Here is a 27,718-nt window from a genome sequence, read left to right as displayed (position 1 = left end):
CTTTTCAATGTCAATTTGAAATTTGAAATGAGAAAGGGTCAATTTAGAATGAAAAACCTATATCAATACAAGACATTTATATTTGCAGAACACCAATTAATAGCCAATGCAGTAAAAACTTTGTCTTGTGGACAAATACACACTCCGTACGAATTGGAGAAGATCCAGAAATAATTTGATGTACAGAAAGAGAAGTTCATCAATAGACTTCCTAGCATTCCTCGTCCGTTGACTAGAAGCATTGCAAGACAATTTAGATTGAAAAAAAGTGTCCAAATCAACACCAGCATTAGACAATGAAACAGAGCTCCGCAATATCAAAACTGATACAATTATACAAAGAAACAACACCACAGGTTTATATGTACATATTTGATATTTATTGAGCTATCAGTCAACAATACAAATTAAAACAGAACACAAAGTCGTACCGTTCGTCGGTTGCTGCCCAGAAAAAGTATGCTATCGAAACTAACAATGCTTCTCCAAACTAGCGTGCATACCAAAAATAACAACTTGCAGTTTTTATATGCAGTCACAGCAAATGATCCCTAGGCAGTGCTATTAACTCGAAAAGGGAACGACCGTTCTGGCAAATATGAGAATGCTGGATAGAAATACTTATAGATGACGAACTAAATTATAAATAAATCACTGTTATCATGGGAATGGAGACTTTCTGGGAAACACCTACTAAAATAATCAAATAATCCGTATTCGCGATTTTCATGCCAAAAATTGTATTTTGGGCGATCGCAATTTTTATTTATTTAGGCAAAAACGGTCGCATACAATTATTTAATAAACATACATAAACAAAAAGACCTAAATTACTATAAATTTTAACAATCTTATAAATATAGTAGCAAAAAACATAAATGGCAGTCGAAATTAAACTATTATATATACTCAATAACTAATTAAACTATGAAACTAATGCAACAACAAATCACCTAATCTTTTCCTAAAAATAACCAATGTATCGGAAAATATATCAAGGTCATTCAAAACTTTATTATAATGTAAACCGGACCGTCTGAAAACAGGTATTTTTTGTGTAGTTCGTATGAAAGTATCTTTTGAACGTGAGGAGGAAGATCGATTAATAATCTAATTGTGGCGGCTCGCTATACGACATGGTCGAGTTTGGTCACCTTCCTGCGAGTGGGGACCAACTCGATTGTGTTCGAAGTTAGCTACTCACTCTGCCTTCAGCTGTCATAAATAAAACACGTGCATTAACATGCCAGTCGTCTCATTCGTTCATCCCCCATATAATAATCCAATGTGATTAATAACACTGAGCAACAAAAAATCATGTTTTTGAGTTACCAGAGCGGAGACTTACCAATCTTTACTAACTTTGAGCGGCTGAATTCGAATATGATAATGATTTTTGTTGGTTGGTGATTGTTTACGAGATATGAGCGTTTAAAAAAATGCGCGATTTTTACAGTTTTTTGGCTTTTACGGTCTTTAACTGAAAATCTAGTATTACTGTGTTCAAAGTGAGTATTGGAATCAATAGTCAGATGTTTTTCCTATTGATTGTGATATTTCATTGCTTTAAAATACTTATAATTAATTGTCTAGAAAATTTTAAAAGTCAAAAATATATATCTTTTTACGGATTTTTTTTCCGTGCTATTTTTCATTTATTTGGCATTTTTTTTATTTCACCACGTTTATAAGGATTGGTTTTCCATCTCAATATTTTTATTTTTTATCTATACCCACTAACTCAAGCGGTAATTGCAATTTAAATGCTTTCGTTGTGTATACGGTTGTAACGCGTAATGTGTTGGGTGCAAGCGAGATGGATGTAGTCCGACCATTGTACTTTGTGCGGTGGATTACATGCCGTATTATATTCTACTAGTCATATGTGAACCAGTCACAGGACAACCGGTCGCTTTAGATCGGTCACACGTGATCACCCGTCATACCTGATTTCACCTTTACATTCTATAAATATATCTATTCAAAAATTGATTAACAAAATAAATGCCTTAGATATATCTAAATCTGCGGGTCCTGACAACATACCCCCAATTTTTATCAAGAATTGTGCCAATGTATTAACTTATCCTCTTTTTAATCTCTTTAATCAATCTATTTCCACTGGTATATTTCCCAATTCTTGGAAGTCTGGCTATTTAATACCTCTCCATAAAAATGGGGATAAACATAATGTAATGAACTATAGAGCCATCTGTCAACTATCAACTATTCCAAAACTTTTTGAAAGTTTAGTATTAGACGAATTTATTCCTTTCATTAATAACATTATTATTCCACAACAACATGGTTTTACTTCTGGTAGATCTACCTTATCCAATTTATTATTATATGAAAATTTTATTTCTAGTGCCTTATCTGTTAACCCTTTGGCTGCTACGAGGTTTTTCAATGTCCAAGCGAAAAATGCTAACATTTGTAATTATTTTGAAAAAAAAAAATATAATATTTTTTTTTACATACTTACTTCGCCGAACACTCGTAATTTTTATAATACTTTATATACATTATTAAGAAGCAGTCGTGGACTCGTGCTCTCTCTTTCTGTCTTGCTTTTACATGCGTGCGTGCGAAAGAGATACCTACATATATACACTAAATAAGTTTTGACGATTGTTTTCCGAGGCTTTATTCTTTTCAATAATCTATTTTTAGATATCGATGTATCCTTACAACATGCGATATATTCGAAACAGGTAGCGGTCTCTCTCTCTTTCTTTCTTGGTTTTAATTGTGTACGTATGAGCGAGACACACAAGGATGCGAAGTTTCTAATAATCAAATAATTTTTCAACATGTATCATAAACATTTTGTATGCATTTCAGTTGCATTTGATTGATTGCATGAATTCGTGACGTCTCGTGACCTATATAATTGAAAGCGGATTTCTATTGTTTTTTGCCATTTATTTTAACTCTGCAAAATGATATCGGACAGTGAAAGTGATGAAAGCGAAATAATAGCTTCTCGCCGAGGAACTCGACAAATCAGCAGCTCTACTGATTCTGAAAATGAATTTATCGATAATAATCAATTCCCAAGTAATAACTCCTTATATGACATTGACAACGAACCCGAAATTTACTTTGATGATGAACCCGAAATTGAAGAGCTTTTATTTAAAAAATTGATAAATATTTATAAAGCTTGATTGAAAAATAAATATAAATACGTATATAAAAAAAATGTTTCGTGCCACTGATGCGCTGGTGGCTCAAAGAAAGTATTGAAATACGACAATTAATGACGTCAACAACGATCGTCGTAGCAATCTTCGCCGATTTCAAAACAACGATTTATCGTTGTTGTAGCAGTCAAAGGGTTAAATTGCAAGTTGACTCAATTTACACTGATTTCAGTAAAGCATTTGACAAAGTTGATATTGAGATTTTATTATATAAACTAAACAGTATCGGAATCAGCGGTGTATTACTAAACTGGTTTCGGAGCTATTTGTCCAATAGATCATTATTAGTTAAAATCGGCCATTCTAAATCTTACTCCTTTAATCCAACTAGTGGCGTTCCCCAAGGATCTCACATGGGACCAGTCCTATTCAATATTTTTATAAATGATATTATAAATATATTTAATGATGTTAAAGTGCTCTTATTTGCAGACGATTTAAAAATATTTAAATGTATAAAAGACTGACGATTGTGCTACTTTACAAACTAATTTAAACTCATTAAACGATTGGTGTTCTTTTAATAAATTATATTTAAACATTAAGAAGTGTTCTGTTGTCAGGTTCAGTAGGTCAAATAACAAAATTATTTATAATTATCATATAAATAATGAATCATTACCATCATCATCGCTAATTAAAGATCTAGGAGTTATTTTTGACGACAAATTAACTTTTAATTCTCATATAAATTTTATCACAAAAAATGCCATCAAAACACTTGGTTTCTTAATAAGAAATAGTACTCACTTCAAAAATGTAAATACGATTAAAATTTTATACACCACTCTGGTTAGAAACCAATTAGAGTACAATTCTACCATTTGGTCTCCTTATTTAATGAAACAAATTAACATAATAGAGTCAGTGCAAATAAAGTTCATTAGATTCATCAAATTTAAATTTTTTAAAAGTCATAATCACTATGTCAGTAACGTTATTATTTATAGGAAACTTAATTTGCTAAAATTATATGACAGAAGGAAAATTAACGATATTTCAGTTCTGTGTGGTCTTCTTAATGGCACTATTAAATGCTCTGACTTGGTGAGTTTAGTGTGCTTCCATGTGCCGGGTAGATCAATTAGATGTAACCATCTTTTTGATATGCCCAGGTTTACCACAAATTACTCATTGAACTCAGCTATGTTGAGACTGCACAGAGTTGGAAACGAATTGTCCATGGTCGATTTATTCATTGTTAGTAAATATAACATGAAATCTATTTTATTAATATAATGTAATTTATTTTGTAGTATATGAATGTATGTGTATTTTTCTTTTATATTTCATTTTAATTTTTTTTTTCTTTTTCTTCTCTATTTCCAACATGTAAAATGGTCAATTTTTTCTTGACCGTAAAATAAAATAAAATAAAATAAAAATAAAAATAAAAATAAAATACTAAAACTGGTCACACCCTAAAACTGGTCACACCCGAAAATTAGTCACAAGAAAACTGGTCACACCCAAAAATTCGACCAATTTTGGGTATGACCAATTTTTTCATGACCAGTTTTTTCGTGACCAGTTTTAGTGTGACGGGTGATCACGTGTGACCATAGATGTATAATAGATAGATCCGCCCTCACGCTTTATACTGGTCTCCCTTTTGGTGCATGCAAAATACATGGCGCATATCACTACACTATCTCTCAGTAGGTAGTTAGGTTCTAAGTAGGAAAGGTCGATTGCGGAGATCTTGTCGATAGATATGCGAAGATCTTGTCGTCACTAACTGAGGGGTGCAGGGGGTTTAACTAGCGGGGAAGTGAAAAAAACGCCGACCGTTGCGTCATAGGGAAAAAAGCCTTTTTTTCCCAAACTTCCCCGCTAATTAAGCCCCCCGCACCCCTCAGTTAGTGGCGACAAGATCATCTCCGACCAAAATCACAAGTCAGGGCCCATCTATGTGTATTATATATCTATGCGTGTGACCGATCTAGAGCGACCGGTTCACATTTAACTAGTAATCACCAAACCATTCTAAAGCTTAGCCTTGGAATTTAATTTTTTCAAATATATTTTCAGGTCACGAGCTTCGGAATTGTCCATAAGGAGAGGTTTTGTAGGCATATAGTACAACTGAAATGATCTCATCAGGTCACTGCGACACATATCCAGAAAAGTCATTAACGCATGGCACACGCTCGCCTCGTCAAAAGGTCGACACGTGTTTCTATACACGTATCTGGGAAACAAAGGAAGAACACACTGAACCCATAAAAACCACGAACTACGTCCAGGCGTATGAACCCATAAAACCACGCTCGCGAGTACCAAGAACAAAAGATGTGCACACGACACACTTCAACCCAAAACGTTTATAAAGCAACGCAGCAACCTCCACCGGCAGAGTGAGCCTCTAGAGTTCAACTAGATCACATCTCCAAAGAAACCTCTTCGTACATACAATAACCATTGTACCAATTGAACGCAAATAAACGATCCTCTTTCAAACTACACAACACGTGTTTCGTTAGACCGGGATACGGTCAACATACCTTCCCTGTCTTACAGTTAAGTTGTAACTTGTAAAAAAAAATAACTTCAAACTCAGTTGCATCGATAAAATATAAAATAAAATGGTAATTGGACTATTCGTCACATTAGGGTGGTCACAAAGACAATTTTTGCCATGAAAATCGCGAATACACAATATAAGTTCTCGTTACTATGATAGTTATCGTTAGTATGATGTTATAGAGATTTTAGTGACTTTGTGACGAGTAATTTGTGACCAGTAATCACCGAACCAAATAAAATATGTTACGTTCAACGTTGCGGTTGGCAGGCCGTAAAACCCCCGTCAATGCGTCAGTTGTCAACCTGTCGCATTGACGGGGGCTGAAGCGTCCGCTTCTCTTGGCGGAGAATCGCTGAGATGGCCCAAAGATTCCCCGTGCCGGGGGTAGGAGTGGCGGGCGGAGTGGGAGTGGGGGTGGGGGTGGGCGTAGGCGTGGGAGTGGGCGCTCCGCCCCCCGGCCCCGGAGGCCCCCCGCCGCCGCCGCAGCGCTACCCCTCCCAGCGCCAGTACCCCACTGCCGGCTTCCCAGTACTATTACCCTACTCATACTCATACTCATACACATCAATTACCCCATACAACTACCAGGTTGTGACAGGTTATGTTTTGTCGACAGCCGCAGCGCAGCGGGTTCACTCCACCGCCCATGGGAGGATCGCCCGGAGGCCCCCCGGGCGCCGGGGTGGGGGTCGGGGGCGCGGGCGGGGGCGGAGGCCTGATGCAGAGGCCGGGCGGGCAGCAGCCGTACCAGGGGCCCCCCATGCGAGGCGGGCCCGTCTCCCTCTCCCCGCAACCTGGTAAAAGACCCAATGACAATCGCGGCCCCATGCCGCAACCGCAGAAACCGTATGTCTACAATTAGTATGTTCGGTTTGCTTATCTCTTTTTATTTTGCTATATTTATATATTCGATCCTTAGCTGCATTCGGTCCCATCTTATTTGTACTCGTTTATATTATATATATATACTTTATTTTACAGCCGCAGATGTGATCAATCGCCGATTGTGCATTGACTATATATGTATGTAACTATTCCAGGGCTGTGCAATTCGAATCCGAGGCTAAATGCAAATGAATATAGCAGACTATGACTCCTCTCTATTTATTTATTTTTAATTAATAGTATTACAGTATGCGTCAACTATAGTCTTACGAGAACAGAGCATAATTTTTTTTTTTTTTTTAATTATTTCTTATAGTATTATTACAATATAATTCAATGCAAAGTCTTTAATAATATTATTGTAAGCTTTACTGTCCATATCGTGACGTTGACAATTACTTTTATCGTCTAAAAAATATAAATTTCCTTTAACCTTTCCACCGCATATGACTACTATACATGTCCTAACGAACATGCCCTCAGCGCGCGAGACACGCATAGATATCTTGGAAGTTCCAACCTGTATAAGAGCCGTCTATTGTGTTAAAATTTTATAACTTGGTTGAAAATATTACTAAATGTATACTTTACCAAATTCAATAGATGGCAGTAGTAAAAAAAAAAAAATATAGGTTGTAAAATTCAAAAAAATATTACAACCTATATTTATAGTCGAAAACGCGATAACAAAACCGCAAAAAAGCAGCCGCATACAGGGCATGTTTGCTAAATTTGGTGACGCGGTCAAAGGGTTAATATAAAATATATACGTATTCCGTAAATAAATTAATAATATCAACAACTTACGTATTTTATATTATAATTTTATTAATGTAAATACAATACCCTGCCATATTACTTGGTACTCTTGCCATATGCGTAAACTTTCACATTTTTTTTTATATTAGAGAACAACCTCGTCAACCGGATGCTTTTTTTTTTTGTATGAACCCACTACTCCTTAAGTTATTGCGTGACTTCTGGTAACCATACAAAAAAAATCAGACCGTTTTTTTTCATTATGCAAAAAATGCATCAAATGTATCCTCAAAACAGTGTTCGAGCGGCGGCTGAAGAAAATGGGTGTTCTCAAATAGAAAAAGAGGCAAGAGTACCAAGTAATATGGCAGGGTACTGTATTTCAAAATACGAAACGCAAAGTCAAAACTAACAAAACAGTAAAGTCAAATTCTACTGACTGCTGTACGCACGAACAGTGTTGTATTTCTTGACCAAAATGCAATGCGAAACTGAAACGAAATGTAATTGGCCATCGTGGGTCGAGAGCTGGATTGTTGCGACTATAATAAGAAGTCAAAGTCGGTAAATTTTGATCCGACTCCACAGCCCTGGAAAAAAATATCATTTGTTGAACACTTATTTTTTTCATTCATATAGGCATAGACATGATTTATCACATCTGCGAGTAAATGTTTTATTTTAGTAATACGTTTGTTTCTTTTTAATTTTGCAATTATTTTTCAATATAATAATTATTTTTCAATAAATTTTTGACTCGTCTTTGATATGCAGCTCGAGTAGCCGACGCCGCATTATACCTCAAATAAGGCTTCGTCTCATTTCAGCGACTTCCAACACATTCCGCCTAAAAAGAAAAAGAAACTGGCCGACAAGATTCTGCCGCAGAAAGTGAGAGATTTAGTGCCGGAATCTCAAGCGTACATGGACCTCTTGGCCTTTGAGCGGAAGCTGGACGCTACGATCATGCGTAAAAGACTCGACATACAAGAAGCCCTCAAAAGACCGATGAAGCAGAAGAGAAAGCTCCGGATATTCATATCGAATACGTTCTATCCTGGAAAAGAAAACTCGGCTGACGGTATTATTTTTATATACATACTTATATTTATATCGAGAGTTGAATTGATTAATACTTTTTTTTTTTTTACTAATGTTAGGTGTCAGCGAAGGTTCGGTAGCCTCCTGGGAATTGAGAGTGGAAGGTCGACTATTGGAAGACTCCAAAAGCGATCCAAACAAGGTAGTTGTTACTTTTAAACCCGTCCAACTTCGATTGGTATATTTTCAATCGCCGTCTTTACATCCGACAGGTGAAGCGAAAGTTTTCATCTTTCTTCAAATCGCTCGTCATCGAACTAGACAAGGAGCTGTACGGTCCGGACAATCATCTGGTCGAGTGGCACCGGACCCTGACGACCCAAGAAACGGACGGCTTTCAAGTATTCACCGACACTTTCCATCGGCGCATTACATTAAAGCCTTGCGAGATTTCTAACGCATGTAAATTTCAGGTCAAACGACCCGGCGACAAAAACGTTCGCTGTACGATTCTGCTGCTTCTAGACTATCAACCCTTACAATTCAAGCTCGATCAGAGGCTCGCTCGCCTGCTCGGAGTCCACACTCAGACCAGACCAGTCATCATCTCGGCACTGTGGCAGTATATCAAGACTCACAAGTATGCGGTTTGGAATGTGTTTTGAATTGTAAATGGGATCATGTTTTTTATGTAAATGTGTTTTTTAAGGTTGCAAGATGCTCACGAGCGAGAGTATATAGTGTGCGACAAGTACCTGGAGCAAATATTCGGTTGTCAACGTATGAAATTCGCCGAAATACCTCAAAGGCTCAATCCATTGTTGCATCCGCCAGATCCAATTGTCATCAACCATGTCATATCAGTGGAAGGTGGAGCTGAAGCTAAACAGACTGCTTGCTACGATATCGACGTTGAGGTGAAATTTTTCATCGTTTTTCACTTCATATTGTTGCGTAGGGGTGGGTTCTGGATCAAAATCAATGGCCAAAGTCGCTTCATAGCATTTATTCAACGATTCAAGAGGTCCACACGGATCCAACACTCACTCCAGAATGATCTAATCTACCGTGTGTACCTCATTATAAAGGACAAGTTGCACGGCACAGCTTCCCCGATCCATTAATGTGTCTATTGTCTAGACGAGTGGCGAATCTAGTGTTTACACACGCACTCGCCCATGTCTGTGAGAACTCCAGCGTATCCTTGGTTCGGGTACTTACTGAGTCCTGCTAGTCTTATCTGGGGTCTCACGAATTCCCAGTGGATATTCTCTCTCATGTTCCCACGTTACAGTATATACAGTGAAGGAGCTAGTTGCTCGACTTCGGAGGAGCGGCTTGCTGAAATCCAGAGGCTCACTGGCATTTGGGGATGCTGCGCTAGTTTATATCTTGGTTGTACAATATGCTTTCGGGGATTCCTGCAGGTTTGAGTTGTGTCGTTGCCTTTGTGTGAGCGATATTTCAGGCGAGGACACTCGTACAGAAACGCGATGAGCCATGGATGAGATCACCGATCACGATTCGGAGGATTTGTAGGCAGGGAAGGTTTATTTTTCGACCTTGTCCCGATGTATAGAAACTCAGATAAGTTTTCAAGAGGATCCCTCATGTCCAGTGTACAAGTATTATTATATTGTTACGTAGGTGTGGGTTCAGGATCAAAATGAAAGGCCAAAGTCGCTTCACAGCATTTATTCAACGATTCAAGAGGTCCACACGGATCTAACACTCACTCCAGAATGATCTGATCTACCGTGTGTACCTCGATATAAAGGACAAGTTGCACGGCACAGCTTCCCCGATCCATTAATGTGTCTTTTGTCTTGACGAATGGTGAGTCTATTGTTTACACACGCACTCGCCCATGTCTGTGAGAACTCCAGCGTATCCTTTGTTTGGGCACTTAGCCTGATCCAGGGTCTCTATTGTTTACCCACGAATGCACTTAAACAGTGGATACTCTCTCATATTCCCACGTTACGATATTATCAACGAGTCTACTTATTTATAATCGAATATTTGTATCAAATGCAGGTCGACGATACGTTGAAAGCTCAGATGAACAACTTTTTGATGAGTACGGCGAGTCAGCAAGAAATCCAAGGCCTCGATACTAAAATTCACGAAACTGTAAGTCACATTTTACGTTGAAATTTGTAACCAATACAATGCTTATAATCAATATTTTTACATTTTTTTTAAGGTCGATACAATCAATCAGTTGAAAATCAACCGAGAATTTTTCTTGAGCTTTGCCAAGGATCCGCAGCAGTTCATTCAGAAATGGATAGTGAGCCAGACTAGAGATCTGAAGGTGCGCCGTGGTGATTTAATTCGCATTTTATTTTCTGCCGTGTTATTAATTATGTATTTTTTTTGTTACAGACCATGACCGACGTGGTCGGCAATCCTGAAGAAGAGCGTCGCGCTGCTTTCTACCAACAGCCGTGGGCTCCGGAAGGCGTGGCTCGGTACTTCCACGCCAAGCTTCAGCAGAGACGTTCAGAACTGGACTCGGCGTTGACGAACAGAAATCCTTGAACGATATTTACAATTATTGTGTCATGAATAAATTAAGTGTAGGTTATTGTTTGTACGACGACGGTATTGAATGTATGCTATGACCATTTTCGAAATATATAATATAAATATTGTGATCCGTGTGTGTTGTTTCTTAGCGGGGAGGGTGTCAAATCAAATGTACGTTTGATGATTTTATTTTTAATTAACATATATTTATAATATAATCAAATATTACACATTTTTACATGGTTTTGAAAAATAAATTGTATCCTCATCATACAAATTATACGACTTCATGTGATAAAATAAAATAAAACGTCATTGTTGAGTTGAAAAATGCGAAAAATATCAATAAACTTATCACGACTACATGTATGCACTTTTATCATATATTCATTACAAATGTAATTCAATCATTCTTCAGTATTTTTTTTTAATCTCTTTTACACATACATATAAAAATATCATTTTATTTATTTGTAATGTGAAAATATGACTCGTGAAGAAGATATTTTATTAAAAATTAAAACAAGCGACTTTAAGATAATAACAAAAAAAAAAAAAAAAAACTAGAGTAAATCACCTACTTTAACCTAAATCGAAAATAATAAATTCTAAAATTTCTCCCAATTTTTCCTGTCTTATTTTTTAGACTTAAATATACAAATAAAAATTTTCCTATCCATAGACAATATATACTATACAAAAGCCGAACAATGTAATAATTTCATTATGTACACGCGAATTTCGAACGCACGGTAGCTTTAAAACTGATATGACAATTTGAATATGAATACATTGATTTCTTTGGATGCACAATCTGGAGCCAACTAGGTGACAATTGAAAGAATACATATAGTATATATTTATAATGAGACATAAGCAGACGCGAAACTGCAGCATTGAAATACAACACATGAGAAAAATTTTCACATGTAATTTTTCTCCGCGTCCTAAAGAATTACATCCATACGGAATACGACTACTATCAGACCTGATCCCGACTGAAAACACACAGCAAGTCAGACTCAAACTGCCACAACGGTGCTAAAATCGCTCATACTGTGATAACGTAACATGTAATCGAATCATACGGTAGTTTTGAGTCCAATTTACAACATATTTCAAACTGACTTATCTAGGAGCAGGCCCAATTTTTTTTTAAGGTAAATCTCACTTCAGCGATAAATTTATAAGCATCCCATTTCATAAAAATAATCCACTGACCTTACAATAATAACTAGATAATTATAAAAATAATTATTTACAATAACTGTTACACATATATAAATATATATTTTAAGGAAAATTTATCAATTAAATTTTTTTGAAATATTCAGTCATGAGAAAAAAGTAACTTTAGTACCAGTTGATTACATATAATAAAATAATACAACAAAAAAAAAGGATACAATTCATGAAAACTTTGGGCATCGAATGAATAAGTAGGTACATTACAACAAAATATTCCATATTTTATATAGACTGAGTGTTTACCACAAATATTAAACATTAAAATTTCAGACATAATCCAAGACCATCACAACAGCCCAAACGGGCCCAACTCTAAAAACATTCACACGAGTAATTCGAGTCCAACTCCGACTCCAACAACCACATACAAAATTTAGCTCAATAGAACCAACCATCTTCAACTTCGTCCAGTACAAAAGATTCACAAACCTTTAGATATATATATATATATATATATATATATATATATATATATATATATATATATATATATATATATATATATATACATATATATATATATATATATATATATATATATATATATATATATATATATATATATATATAAGTAACCTTTACACGTTGGTTCCGTCAAGCAAAACTACATACATCATGAATCACCCGGATCGAACGTCGCATACAAACAAACACACACACACACACACACATATTAACAGTCTATTGTAATTATAACATACGATATGTGTATTATACAATACACATTATTAATAGATATATATATACACAATGTATGTATAGTATTACCAATCGACAAGGGTGTTAAACACCGTAAACATCACAAACTGATTCGCATACTTTCAAAAATGGGGGAGGGGGGGGGGGGGGAAAAAAAAAAAAAAAAAAACAAACTCGTCGGCGCGTTTACATGGGAAAGTTCCTATTCATATTGACGAATAACTTAAGCGGACGGGGCAACGGCAACAACTGAATCTTCCGCTGTAACAAATTGGATAGTGTCTTTCTATTGGTGTTGTAAGGGTGCGGAGGCAGCGGCGACTTCCGCTTTATCTTCGACTGCGTCACAACCCTCTCCTCACTGTCACTGTCACTCGAATCACCCCTTTCACTTATCGAATCGATGAACTTTTCCTGGAGATGTCGCTTTCTTTGACGCCACGTATCAGTGGGTTCGCTAGTATCTGAAATTCACATTGAAAACATATATTATAATAAAAACTAGTGTTGTACCCGATGACATATCATCGCATGGGTGTTGGCATATTATGTTATTAAATAAATAAAAAATTAAAAGAAATGTGTCAGTACGATCCGAGAGCACACACGGTCGGATTTTTTTCAAATACCTATTAAATATTTTATTTTATTTTATTTTACAAAATCAATTAATCAAGCACACTCGTCTAACAGATTGCTCAAAAAGGGACGAGTGTGCTAAAAAGATTAAGAAGTACAAAAGGAAAAAATACAAGTTAAATAAACAAATTAAATAAGGAAAAGATAACTAAATAAAACATGATATCATAATTAAAAACACTAGCTCAACCTTTCTAAACGGTCGCGACCTCCATAACTTAGGAAGTGGTGCAGAGAATGAAGAGAGACGTGACAAATGTCAATGGCACCATCCAGTGAATTTAAGAAACGGAGGCCGCGAGGAATGGGAGAATAACTAAAAGCCACAGTACTAGCCGAAGGAGTGTGAAAAAGGGGACGATGGCGGGTCCATATCACACTCTCTGGAGCATGAAGGCCCAACTCAGCCAGGATAGACGGACAGGAGGTACAGCCTCTAAATATGGAAAACAAGAACTTGATGAGGGCAACACTCCTCCTGTGGTCAAGAGAAGTGTAGCCGACCATACCCATGACGAATTTTGAAGGAAATAAGTATGGGTAAATCCCATATTGCTCCTTATAAAGCAGTCTGAGAAATCGTCTTTGGACAAGTTCAAGCTTCACAGATAGAGACTTAGTGTAAGGATTCCAGATCATAGAGGCGTATTCCAAGATACTCCCAACTAGGGCATTGTACAGCGATCTCAAAACAGCGGGATTATGGTAGTGTCGAGAATTACGAAAGACAAACCCCAGCATTCGTGAGGCAGAGCAACACACAGAGTCGATATGAACAGAGAAATTTAGGTCACTCTGGAATGCAACCCCAAGATCAACAGTTGAATCGATCCAGTTCAATAAAAAGTTACCAACAAGATAGGGAAAGGTACGATCGGGGGTTGATCTGGATCTGGAGTAACACATAACCTTGCACTTGGAGACATTAAGAGGCAAACAGTTGGTTAACGACCAATTTATATTTAATTGTTTAATATGAAACAAAAAAGTAGAAACTAACTACCTATCTATTTACATATAAACAATATACAACAAATTAATTTCATGGTTATGAGTGATTGAATTTTGGTTTCGGTGTCATTTAATTATCTTATCGCTCACTCATACTTTTTGACTATGCCTTTAACTGTTTGCCCGCGGCCGTCTTGTATGGAAGCTTTGCGCGACAAGTCTGTAGCGCGGCTGTCTTCCATAGAATTTCTGAACTTTGCACGGGATTTTGAGCCTTATATACGCCTATTTCAACTGTTTTAAGGTTCAAAATTGGTGAATATATTACTGAGAGTTGAATGCCATCTATTCAATTTGCTTAAAATTCATTATACCAGTCAAAATTAGTTTTTTGTGGAACCGTACTGAAACCTCGTTTATGTGACGTCACGTCTGTTGAACAATGGCAACGATACGTCTCAATTGTATGAAGAATGATTATTTGACAATTAAGCCAAAACTACGAGATATATTATGTATTTTATTGTTTAAAATAATACTTTATGTGTTAATTAACATATCTGGTTACTTGAGTAAATATTAAAATATGTATTTAAGTTCGAAAACTCGATTGCCAAATTCGCGAAAAAGATGCCGCGTACAAGGCTTGTTCGCTATATTTATTGCCGCGGGCAAGGGATTAAACACGAATAATCATTTATTTATTTAAAGTTTGGACCATTGTGGCATTACTGGAATGTAATCATATTGTAATTGAATTCCTTTCTATTCCTCTATTGGAATTTAATCAAATAGTGTTGACATAGTAGGTAGGATGGTTTTTGGCCAATTTAATGCAGGAACTGTTTCAACAATGAAACCAGAGAAACGTTATAATAATAAAAATGGCTTTAGGCTTCGTATTGTTGTCAAGTGGCAACGGTCTGTGGACATTTCATAATAATTTGTCCAGCAGTCGTATTTGATGCTTGATGCTCGACGTATGTCCGATTGTTTGTTAATTTTACTCGCAAGTGCATCGGTAAATATATAAAAGATAATACAAACCGTCCGAATCCGTTGGCCTCGCTTGATCTAAGGAGTTGTCGTCGCTGGAATTGGTGTCCATCTGATCGCTCATACTCTTATACGACGACGAGCTGCAATATCCGGCCGGAATCTGAGCCATGTCGTCCACTATTCCGCTATCGAACTTGTTCCTCTTGCTGTCCGAGTCGTCGGACGACGTGCGATTGGTCGGAATGGAGTTGAAGTATCTCAACTGGTCGCTCAGCTTGGACGAGCTCGGATTCATGGCCGAGTCGATCTCTTCCAACGAATCTTTATTGTTACTGCTCGACTCCTGCTCCATGCTGCTGTTCTTATTTGCGGCGTTATTTTTAGCCTCCCTATCGACGGTCTCCTCCTCGTCTTTGTCAAAGGTTGGAACAGAGTCGCTGCTGCTCACCGACGAGTCTGGATCGTCCGACGAGCTGCTGTCGTTCGTGTCGTCGCCGGAGCCGGAACCGGAGCCGGAGCCAGAGCCGGAGCCAGAGTTGGTTTCGGTTTCGATGAAACTCATATTTCTACGACGGTTGCCCATGCTCAAAACCAGACGCAGCAGAGCGTTCATCTCACGAGAACCCGACTCCGATTCCAGGTTGTGAAGCCTGTTGAAATCTTCTGACAAAAAAACGAGATATATATATTATAGAATATATGTCGACATGCAAAACCGAGCTTCGTATTGTATCATTACCGGAATCGCTATCTTCGTCGTCGACCGAAAGACAGAACGTTTTGACGTGATTGAACGAATGCTTCTTCTTCGGCTTGGCGATTTCGGACTTCATGAGGGACTCGAGCAGTATCGGTTCCTCCTCGGCTATAGCGTCGCGGAGCACACGACGTATCGTAGCCCGGCACATGACCTGAAGCGTTGCCGGTACAATGTCGGCTGAAAGTTGATATCAAACACACGACGATAACAAAAAACCAAAACCATTACATCATAAACGCATTACAGAAATGTATCAAAACCACTTACGCAGCACGACTGGTTCGCTTTGATTTACAGCCGGCGAGACCAACGTTGAGAAAGACACGCAGTGTAACTTCTTAGTGGCCCACTGAGTGCTCGATATTCGCCTGATCCAAAGAAGACTATCCTCTAACGGCATCACGAGAATTCCACCGACCTTAATCGAACAGTGCATACATTTAATATCAAACGTTAACTCTGTCAGATTGCATAAATGAATCCTACGTTGAACGGGCTTGATCGTAGACACGGTAAATCGGATTCGAATCTGGTAACCACACGTTTACCAAATATGCACTTCATCCTCCGTTGTATTACATATAATACAATGTAATTTCAATTAATATACTTAATACTTAATGACGTGGCCGATCAACTGAGGAATTGTCCCGTAAATATTACTCATTAAAACCATCACTAACCCGTTCAAAGCAACACATGCCACTTTGCAACGGCAGAATTTATCAATAGCCCAAAATTATAATAATAGAAATACCAACTTGTAAGCCATACTAAGCGGGCCTCAATATAGAAACAGTCTAAAAGGGATTTCGATTCTTCAAATTGCAACAAATAAGCGGGAATTGAACTGCAAAGGCTTTTCAAAATCAAACTTTCAAGCTAATAACACATATAACAACTGGACACTTGAACTAACATTGAATTCGAATGTGGCAATTTTTTTCTCGTTTATGAGATATGGATGTTTAAAAAACACGCAGTTTTTACAGATTTTTGGCTTTTGCAGTATTTAACTCAAAATCTATTATTTATGTGCCAAAAGTGAGTATTGAAATCAATAGTCGAATATGTTTTCTATTTTATTGTTTTTAAGTACCCACAATCTAGCAAATTTTACAAGTCAAAAATAAACTTTTTTCTTACACATTTATTTTCCACAACGTTTTTCACTGAACTACGTTTATAAGGATTGTTTTATTTATGTATGTATGTTTTATCATCTAAACGTACTAATTCGAGCGGTAAAATGCATCATATAAAATGGCCATTGTATATGATGCAAGAGTGAGATGAAGAATGGAGAGCGCATCACTACATCTCACTCGCTCACGTTCACTAACGAGCATTTCGTTTCGTATTGTAATTTAAAATCAGTTACCGCTCGAATTATTACATTCAGATGAAATAAAAAAATATACAGATTGAAAACCAACGCTTGTAATCGTAGTGAAATACAGAACTGGTTCAATAAATGCATGATAACTCGAGAAAAAAATATATTCGAATTTTAAAATTCGCTACATAATTAACTATGCATATTTAAAATCAATAAAAATCACAATCAATATAAAAAAAAAACACTTGACTATTGATTCTAATACCTATTTAAACGCTCATATCTCATCAACGAGAAGAAACCAACAAAAATCATTGACATAAACGAATTCAGTGGGCGAAACTTAGTATAGATTGATTACTTTCCGCTCCGGTAAGTAAATTTGTTTGTTGCTCAGTGTGATTGAGTATAATTTAAGACATTTTCGTTTAGCACTCGACATGGTATTTACATTCCCTTATAAAGACTTTTGCTATCGAAATACTAACAGAGCCAAATGAGTCGTTCATATAATATTTGATTTTTGATAAATGCTACATACATTATAACTACTTATTGATAAAAGAGATTGGATTTTACTTTTAATTGTACATAAACCTGCCATAAGTTCTGTTACAAAAGTTTACGATGGTTTTTCTCGTAAATATTGAATACCATAAGGTTGAGTCTCCCTTCTGGAAGACTCATCTATGAGCCTGAAATACGCCGATAGCCGTTATATTTTGAGTATATAAAAATTAACAAAAATACTACCCGCTAAGCCTTTCCAGGTACCGTTGAAAAAAAATGCATTGAACATGGGTCGTGTAATCCGTGTCAATATTTATAAAGACTGGTTTACACCAGAATTTCTGAATTTATAACCATATCATATCAGAATTTCCCGATGGAAATCCCTAACTGCTGAGTATTTTAGATTATGGCTTGGCATTTAGATTGTGAGCATTACATTTTAACAACAATGAAGAAGATGGAACTATGTAGTTTTAGAAAAATACATTCATTAATAGACTTTATTTGTGTATTTTATATTGTTGCAAGATATATATTAGAGTCTAAACACACTTTTACAAAACTCGAAATCCTTGGCGGTAGTTATCTAGGGTTTGTTTGGATTAGCTACAACTTTCTATTGGATTTCAAAATAATTTTAGTTGGAAATTTTCAGCATGGCGGGCTTTCAACAGAAAAGACGTCAGCACTCAAAGGGTTACGGGGATTTATATAAAATAGGGGTAGACATTTCGAAAATTTTTAAGTTTTATATTATATGTATATGTTGTAAATAAAATTTGTTTTATGTCGATATATCTTTTAGTTTTTTGCTCTGTGATAAAATATATTTGTAACAGAACTCATGGCAGGACTAGGTAATATAAACCATGACAAATAATAAAAAAAAATACTACACAGTATACTATTAAATAACTTTCCAAGACGATACATTCAAAATTGAACTATTTTGGATTATGAATTTTCAACATTTATTACAAAACCATTTGTTGAAAAGCGCTTGCTCATGATTTTCGCCTGTTGCTAAATCATTCATACATATTTGATCAAATATAAAAAAAATTCGGGTGTGACCAACCCATGACTTTATCTATGTATTTGATGAATATAAGAAGGTTACAAAACAAAATTCGATATTGAACTGATGACTATGATAGCGATACAAATTGAGCGCAAATGTATGGAAACTTGCACAAAACAAAAGATCTACTTCCGGTTGTCAGATTTTGTTCAAATTTTTTTTATTACTAAAAATCACTATCAGTATTATACTCATTAAATATCAAGAAAATTAAAATAATTTTAAAGGTCAAAATAAAATAATGAAATATTGTTTTAAAAAAAAATACTACTTCCGGTTTACAAATTCTGACCAAAACCCTACCAGCTCTAAGTTAGTACATAAAGGATAGAAATATAAATTTTCAGCTTAATACGATCAGGGGTGCGGACAGAGTAGTGGGCACAACATTTTTGACTTTTCTACGAGGAAAAAAATCCCACTTCCGGTTCATTAAATTAAGTAATTTTTTTTTATTTTTACTTAAAATCACTATTTTTATTATACACATTAAATATCAAGAAGCTTAAAACAATTTTAAAGGTCAAAATAAAATAATGAAAAAATAATGAAATATTGTTTTTAAAAAAAATACTACTTCCGGTTTACGAATTCTGACCAAAACCCTACCAGCTCTAAGTTAGTACACAAAGGAGAGAAATATAAAGTTTCAGCTTAATACGTTCAGGGGTGTGGACAGAGTAGTGGGCACAACATTTTTGACCATTCCACGAGGAAAAAAATCCCACTTCCGGTTCATTAAATTAAGTAATTTTTTTTTTTATTTTTACTTAAAATCACTATTTTTATTATACACATTAAATATCAAGAAGCTTAAAACAATTTTAAAGGTCAAAATAAAATAATGAAAAAATAATGAAATATTGTTTTTAAAAAAAATACTACTTCCGGTTTACGAATTCTGACCAAAACCCTACCAGCTCTAAGTTAGTACATAAAGGATAGAAATATAAATTTTCAGCTTAATACGATCAGGGGTGCAAACAGAGTAGTGGGCACAACATTTTTGACCTTTCTACGAGGAAAAAAATCCCACTTCCGGTTCATTAAATTAAGTAATTCTTTTTTTATTTTTACTTAAAATCACTATTTTTATTATACACATTAAATATCAAGAAGCTTAAAACAATTTAAAAGGTCAAAATAAAATAATGAAATATTGTTTTTAAAAAAAATACTACTTCCGGTTTACGAATTCTGATCAAAACCCTACCAGCTCTAAGTTAGTACATAAAGGATAGAAATATAAATTTTCAGCTTAATACGTTCAGGGGTGTGGACAGAGTAGTGGGCACAACATTTTCAACCTTTCTAAGTGAAAAAAATCCCACTTCCGGTATATAAAATTTAATAGTTTTTTTTTCATTTTCATCAAATTGCTACAAGAATTATACTTGAATTTTTTTGTGACGAACACACATGTTTAAGGGGTCGAAAAAAATAGTGGAAGAAAAATCGAACAAGAGTAAACTGCTACTTCCGGTTGACGGATGCTAACTAAATTTTATAATTAGCTTGGTATTAAACTTAAACTTCTAGATATGAAATTTCAGTTCAATAAACCAAGAGGTTTCTGAAAAAAACATAAAAAACTTCGATTCTCTAGAGTAAAAGTACTGCTTCCGGTTCAGATAGAAATATTTAAAAATATGAGGTTATAAAAATTATTATTTGTATTATATTTAAAAAAAATTCAGTCCGATTCAATTAGTGGTTTGGGAGATAATTGAATTCAAAAACTTAAAAAAAGAGGACACCTATAAGGCGAGGTACCATTTCCGGTCAACTTAAAAATTTGAAAAAAATTTACGTCGTGTCGATAAGAATTTCAGTAACCGATACTAAGTTTCAGTTCGATAGGACTAACGGTGTTAAAAATATCCCCAAAATACACACACACACACATTTTTTCTAGATCATGAAAACGTGATCAGTGATCGATTCTGAGTTCGAATCAGTCAAAATCTCGAGTTCGAATTTTCGCATGATCACAAAACTTCATCTATTGTTACTACGTACATAGATAAAGTAAAAATATACCTATACAGTGAAATAAAAGGCTGTTTTGAGCATGATTTCAGCCATCGCAAAAGGCACATAAATAGCCTCGAATCAAAAACCAAACAAAACGATAGTTAATATAAACATTTCCAATATTAATAAAAAGAAAAGTTGGATGCCTTTATTAAATTTTTCATGTAATTTTCGTATTCCACAGGACAAGCAGCGCCACAATACACCCGATCGTACTGTTGTTCCGGAGGAGACAGACTCAAACAGTTCCCTACAAAAGAAACCATTTGCGTCACATTGTCCAATATAATACAGCTCAAGCCGAAACCGACTCCGCGACAACCACTCACCGACTGTGAACTTGGGCTCGCAGAAGTCAAACTCGTCTACGGCCGGAGAATTCAAAATAAACTCATTCAACCTGTCGTAAGCGTACTGCACGATCTCATCGTGCAGCTCGATGCCGTGATTCACACCGCCGGTGCCCAGTATCAACCCGGCCATCGTGCTCAAATACCCTGTTCCCGAGCCGACGTTCAAGAAACTGAGACCTGGCTTCAGCTTCAAACCCTCCATCACATCGCTGAAACGATACAAAATCAAAATCAAACCGCCAGCCGTTGAACAGCCTCCAGCCGGAGTCAAAGTTTGACTGTAGTTACCAATAGATGCACGGCGAGGAGAGGTGCAACAGGCCGTACTTCCACGCCAGGTCATCGTAGGCTCTCTTCTTCTCGGCCGGCACGAAGTAGTCGCCTCTGTCGACGGCCCGGAACACCCGGTGCACATGCGAAGAGCGCAGGTATCGAGCGCGCACCAATTTCTCCACCAGATCATTGTTGTCCCGTCCCGCGCTTATTGCGCCACCCATTCCCACCACGAAGATATGCCACACACCCGACAGCTTGCGTTTGCAGGTCTATCCACTCGTGAAATTGGCTTTGGTGAAAACTAGAAACAGAAAAAACAAACATTATATACGAAACAAAACACTTCCACTTGTTAAAATGTACGGTGCACAAGATTCGGCCAATCTCGGAAAGGTTCAACTTTTGAAAGTGACAAAGTATCAAAGACTCAATATGAATCTGTACTTGTACAGATCAGTGATCACATCTACGGCTCATCGCGTTCCTGTACGAGTGACCTCGCCTGAAATATCTTCGCTCACACAAAGGCAAAGACTCAAGTCGACCATATGAACAATCGGGAGCCCGCAGGAATCCCCAAAAGCATATTGCACAACCAGGATATAACCAGTAGCATGGTTAGCATATCTTGCTATGGTCAGTGTGGTTACGAGTTCGATTCACACTACTTGCTGCTGGTCAGACCTTGGTTTGTGACCAGGTCGGTCGTTTCCCATCAGAGTTTGCCAACTTCTCTGATTTTCTTTGAAACGGTTCCTGCAAAATTGGCTCTCCCTCCCCAATTCTCTCGCGAAATCTTGAGTTATTATGTTATATCTCAAGGTTCGCTGGATTTCTCTCCATAGATGTCTCCGTGGATTATTATTGTATACGATGTTTGCTATGTTTGACCATAGATGTCATGTATAATTTCGAATTATGTATATAATTTAGTGCGTTTCTTGATATTGTAGCGTATACAAAAAAGAGCCGCCGGTTAAGTGCAATCGGATTAGGCTGAGGCGCATCCCTGACACTGTGTGACCGTTATAATTGGTTTCGAGGATTATCTGCAGACTAAGTGCAAGTAGGCTAAACAATGGCCACCGAATTGGCCGCTATTGGTCCCTTCTCAGAAGTGACCGATACCGTGGGACTGAGTGTCGTGGGAATACATATCCGGGTACATGCCTTAACAATTGGGAAGTAACCGGACGTCGAAGATGCCCTGAGCGACCGATCCGTTATGAGCGACCGATCCGTTATAAGGCGGTAGGCGGACCAACGGATATCTGTTATCGGATTAACTAAGTGCTTGCACTTACTTCCAGGATTATATCTGGACTCTAAGTGCATTTAGGCTAAACAATGACCGTTATTAGGCTTTTCTCAGAATCGGTACGGGGAGACCCAATGTCGTGGAAATACATATCCGAATACGTGACTATACAACAGGTAAACAGATTAGACGTCCTGAGAGATCGACCCTTTATAAGGCGGTACGTAGGCGATATCAAGACATTCTGGACAGAGCACTGCCAGTGCGTGTATCTCCTTAATCACCAATAAATGCTGTGAAACGACTTTGGCCTTTTACTTGGATCCTCCATCCACCCCTACGCAACAATATGTATAGTACACCCGTCGCATTGGAGCGATCTGTAAAGACGAGTGCACATAGATTGATTGAATAAAAATAAAATAAAACTAGCGCATCATTCTCAAACACAAGTGAGCCTCTGGATTTCAGAAAGCTACTCCTCCGAAGTCGAGCAACTACCTCCTTCACCTTACATACTGTAACGTGGAAACATGAGAGACAATATCCACTGCCTGAGTGAATTCATGAGACCCCGGATAAGATTAACGGGACTCAGTAAGTGCCCAAACAAAGGATTCGCTGGAGTTCTCACAGACATGGGGAGTGTATGCATAAACAATAAGACTCGCCACTCGTCTAGACAATAGACACATTAATGGATCGGGGAAGCTGTGATGTGCAACTTGTCCTTTATAAGGAGGTACGCACGGTAGATCAGATTATTCTGGAATGAGCGTGGATCCGTGGATCCGTGTGGACCTCTTGAATCGGTGAATAAATGCTGTGAAGCGACTTTCGCCTTTCATTTGGATCCTGAACCCACCCCTACGCAACAATACAATCATACTTATACCCTTAACATAAGAAATCCCCTTGAAAACTCATCTGAGTTTCTATAGGTCGAGACAAGGTCGAAACATAAGCCTTCCCTGCCTACAAAGCTTTCAACTTTCCAAAAAAAACCAGACAAAACTAGCATAACCAAATTGTGCATTGATTCAAATCATTTACGACTAATACTAGACTTTACGATAAGAAATGATCGAAGGCAAAATCAGATTCCCTTGCTTCAGACCCAGTAACCCAGTAATCTAACTTTCTGGATGTTGTAATAATCATCAGTTATCTTTAACCTACTTTGTTTTTTTAAACGTACTTAATCTTATATGATATTCTATAATTGAACTTGTAAGAATGTTTCACATATTACACCATTGATTTAACCCTTTTAATGCTGACCAAAATTTAATGCTGGCCAAAGTCTATGGACCTGCAAAACGCCTATAGGCGTTGTATATTGAGCATGTACAAAGCAAATAAGAATACTAGCTGCTAAGCCTTTAAAGGTAGTATTGAAAAAAAGTGCATTGAACATGAGTCATGTAATCCGTGTCAATGTTTATAAAGACTGGTTTACACCAGAATTTCTGAAATTATAACCATATCAGAATTTCCCGATAGAAATCCCTAACTGCTGAGTATTTTAGATTGTGACTTGAAATTTAGATTGTGAGCATTACATTTTAACAACAATGAAGAAGATGGAACTAGTTTTGGAAAAATACATTTATTAATAGAATTGTTTTGTTTATTTTATATTGTTGCAAGATATATTAGAGAGTCTAAACACAACTTTACAATACTCAGCGGTAGTTATCTAGGGTTTGTTTGGATTAGCTACAATTTTTATACCTGCTTTCTATTGGAATTCTAAATAATTCTAGTTGGAAATTTTCAGCGTGGCGGGCTTTCAACAGAAAAGACGTCAGCACTCTTAAGGGTTAAGCATAGCTAAAATCTCTTCAAATCAAACATATTTAAGAAAATTACACTCTTCATGTGCAATCGTAATACAGTGAAACCTCAATATTATATTCATGGAATTTACATTTGTATGATTTTAGGATCAGTTTTTTTTAATGCATTTTTTTTTCATTTACATTCAAACTATACTAGTAGAAATATTTTAAAAAAAGTTTCAATATGGAGAGCGCACTAGAAGAAATAAAGTATAATTTTTAGCATTTAAATGTTTTAGGTAGCTTGTGAATGTGTGTAAAATAAAATTAAATGTATTTTTATATATTTTATATGTATATATTTAAAATAGAAATAAAATATCAATAGCCTAAAAACATTTTATATATATATTGTAAGGATATTTTTGCATGAAAAAATTCGAAATTTTTAATAAATAAATTTTTCAGCCAATCGAATTTTTGCAGAATTTTGGCCCAAGTGATGCATGAGATAATTTGCGGATAACTAAAATCAAAAGGGTCCCGAATAACTCAACGCCTACCTAAGCCATCTACCATATCGAGGCGGACGTGAATAACCGTAATCTATATTTACAATGTTATTATCAGTTCAAACACAAGAGGATTGTGGCTTTCATTGTACAAAGGCATCATCCACATATGTCGATCCGAAACGCGAATCGATCAAACGGAATATCAGACATCGAAGTTCGACGCGGAAAAGGGGGTGTAACCAGCTGACAGGCAGAGGGCGCGGGACGCGGGGCGCGGGGCGGGGAGGACACATACGTCAGGCGAAATGTGAGGCCAATATGTGAGGCGAGAGCGCAATACGCACATTCCCTTGGAGCGAGACAGGGACGGACGTATGGCGGTGCGGGGCCGACAGAAAGAGACAGAGACAGAGACGTGGGCGGGCGGGGGGGGGTGAGGGGAGGGGAGGGGAGGGGTCGCGCAGACTAGGAACTGACCGATGACACCTCAAAGAACAGCAGAGCAGTCTACTTCTAGCACTGCCGCCACCTGCCACACCGCCATAACACTTCTAGTGTTGCCACAACGCAATTGGTCGTTGCCACCACGCAAAACACGACACTGCTCTACTTTCCGGCCGGCCAGACAGGAGTGGTCCCTTGAGATCAGTGAATAAAAATCAATTCATAACATAGATATATAGGTAATTGGACTATTCGTCACATTGGGGTGACGAATAGTCCACGCGAATACACAATATTTGGCACTCAAGTTCTCGTTACTATGATTGTCCGAGCCAAAACCCTCATGGCCGTTGGTTGTCCTCTTACGGTATGGGGACTTATCTAGTTGTGAAGGTGTTCTTCACCACCAGTCCGCCATGTGTTATAGACAGGTTCGTCTGTGTTCGGTATTAAATACAGCTATATGTTGGATATGGTATTTATTTTGAAGTAACAACGTATACACAAGTATGATTAATTGTTGGCAAAAGTATGTCGTTCAGAGGTCTCTGGATGTGGTAGAGTGTCGCTGGCTCGGCATTCGGCTATGTTCAGCAAGTCTCTGGATACGGCAGTGTGTTGCTGGCTCGTTCGTTCGGCTGTGTTCGGAAGGTCTCTGGATACTGCAGTGTGTTGCTGGCTCGTTCGTTCGGCTATGTTCGGAAGGTCTCGGGATACGGCAGTGTGTTGCTGGCTCGTTCGTTCGGCTATGTTCGAAAGGTCTCGGGATACGGCAGTGTGTTGCTGGCTCGTTCGGCTGGTTGATCTTCCAAGTCCGCGTAGTGTAGTGGTGGCAGGTCAGGAGCTGGATGTCGACTGGCGTTGTTTGGGTTGTACCTCCTTTTATAGTGTTTCTGGGTATCATCTGACCCGTGGTGGTGGTTGTTAATGCGTAAGCGAGGAATGTGCTTTTGTCGATAGGGTAGAATTTTCTGGAATGATTGGCGCCGTTCCGCTCGATGTAGTTTAATGGCTGCGGTGTGCTTCGACCGTTTTGGTTCCGCTTGACTGGTAGGGGTGTTCCGCTTGAGTTTAGTTTAATGGCTGCAGGTGTGCTTCGACTGGTTTTGGGAATGTATTCTGCGTCGCAGTAAATGTTTTGATGAATGTGACGAGATTCCCACAACGGCTTCGGCTTTTGTTTTCTCTTTTTTACTCTGACCATCTATCAGTCGCTGTAGATTCTCCCGTGGGTCCGGCGCCCGGTGATCCCGGCGCGGACCGCCAGATGCAGCGTCCCTCGTAAAAGCCGGCCTCGAACTAAGGCAGGCTGGCCCCGTGATCCGCCCAAGCGATCACGGCGAGCGCTCATTGGCATCACAGAAGCCCTCCGAGGAGTATGGCTTCTTCCATAGTCGTGCCTCACCGACTATGTCTACCGACTATGCTCGACCACGTGTTCGACCCAAGCTTCGAAACACGGCGAGCTCTCAGACGCCCGCCATCCGCCGGCCGAGAAGGTCTTGGCGTGGCTGGTCTACCCTTCCTGACCAGCCACAGCCTACTCAATCCACAGCCCCCGCCATAAAGGGGCACAGGCGAGAGGCGCCGAGAAACTCCCCGGCGCGCCATCTACTCATCAATAAAAACGAGATCATAACCGTTACTCTTTTGTATAATTCCCCCACCCCGCACCATTCCAGAGCAAGCTGATCGAGACGACGACACATCCACAGCCACTGGTCACTCATACATATATACACATTACAGCTCCTGCAGCTATTGTTCAATGATGATGTGGCGGCTCGCTTATACGACATGGTCGAGTTTGGTTGCCTTCCTGCGAGTGGGGACCAACCCGGCTGGGTTCGGACAGCTGCTACTCACTCTGTCTTCAGC

The 27,718-nt window shown here is 37.8% G+C and overlaps 2 protein-coding genes across 2 annotated transcripts; one reads left to right on the top strand and one right to left on the bottom strand.

The window, feature by feature from the left end:
- The first annotated feature begins 6,090 nt into the window (after window positions 1-6,090).
- Window positions 6,091-12,129, top strand: Bap60 (Brahma-associated protein 60). Its single transcript, XM_077439233.1, has 10 exons — window positions 6,091-6,261; window positions 6,350-6,579; window positions 8,205-8,458; window positions 8,538-8,620; window positions 8,691-8,819; window positions 8,892-9,058; window positions 9,128-9,335; window positions 10,456-10,551; window positions 10,625-10,735; window positions 10,807-12,129. The coding sequence occupies exons 1-10, from the start codon at window positions 6,091-6,093 to the stop codon at window positions 10,960-10,962; spliced, it is 1,605 nt and encodes a 534-aa protein (XP_077295359.1). The 3' UTR covers window positions 10,963-12,129.
- Window positions 12,130-12,989: 860 nt separating this feature from the next.
- LOC143918023 (uncharacterized) lies at window positions 12,990-25,958 on the bottom strand. The gene is made up of 8 exons (XM_077439671.1): window positions 25,874-25,958; window positions 21,855-22,143; window positions 21,543-21,775; window positions 21,360-21,463; window positions 16,514-16,664; window positions 16,226-16,423; window positions 15,535-16,149; window positions 12,990-13,361 (listed from the first exon to the last, which is right to left on the bottom strand). The coding sequence occupies exons 2-8, from the start codon at window positions 22,061-22,063 to the stop codon at window positions 13,084-13,086; spliced, it is 1,788 nt and encodes a 595-aa protein (XP_077295797.1). The 5' UTR covers window positions 22,064-22,143; window positions 25,874-25,958; the 3' UTR covers window positions 12,990-13,083.
- Window positions 25,959-27,718: the final 1,760 nt, after the last annotated feature.

The sequence above is a fragment of the Arctopsyche grandis genome, chromosome 10 (genome assembly GCF_051622035.1).
Source record: "Arctopsyche grandis isolate Sample6627 chromosome 10, ASM5162203v2, whole genome shotgun sequence".
NCBI classification, from domain to species: Eukaryota; Metazoa; Arthropoda; class Insecta; order Trichoptera; family Hydropsychidae; genus Arctopsyche; species Arctopsyche grandis.
This window is presented reverse-complemented; position numbering and strand designations above follow the sequence as displayed.

Bases quoted from the DNA above. Each gene is read 5' to 3' on its own strand.
- Bap60 (XM_077439233.1), top strand. From the start codon at position 6,091: ATGGCCCAAAGATTCCCCGTGCCGGGGGTAGGAGTGGCGGGCGGAGTG. The intron at 8,621-8,690 runs GTAGTTGTTACT...TACATCCGACAG, and splicing joins CCAAAAGCGATCCAAACAAG to GTGAAGCGAAAGTTTTCATC. The intron at 10,736-10,806 runs GTGCGCCGTGGT...TTTTTGTTACAG, and splicing joins GCCAGACTAGAGATCTGAAG to ACCATGACCGACGTGGTCGG.
- LOC143918023 (XM_077439671.1), bottom strand. From the start codon at position 22,063: ATGGGTGGCGCAATAAGCGCGGGACGGGACAACAATGATCTGGTGGAG. The intron at 21,464-21,542 runs GTGAGTGGTTGT...TTTCTTTTGTAG, and splicing joins CGAGCCCAAGTTCACAGTCG to GGAACTGTTTGAGTCTGTCT. The intron at 16,424-16,513 runs GTAAGTGGTTTT...ATCAACTTTCAG, and splicing joins AAGCGAACCAGTCGTGCTGC to CCGACATTGTACCGGCAACG.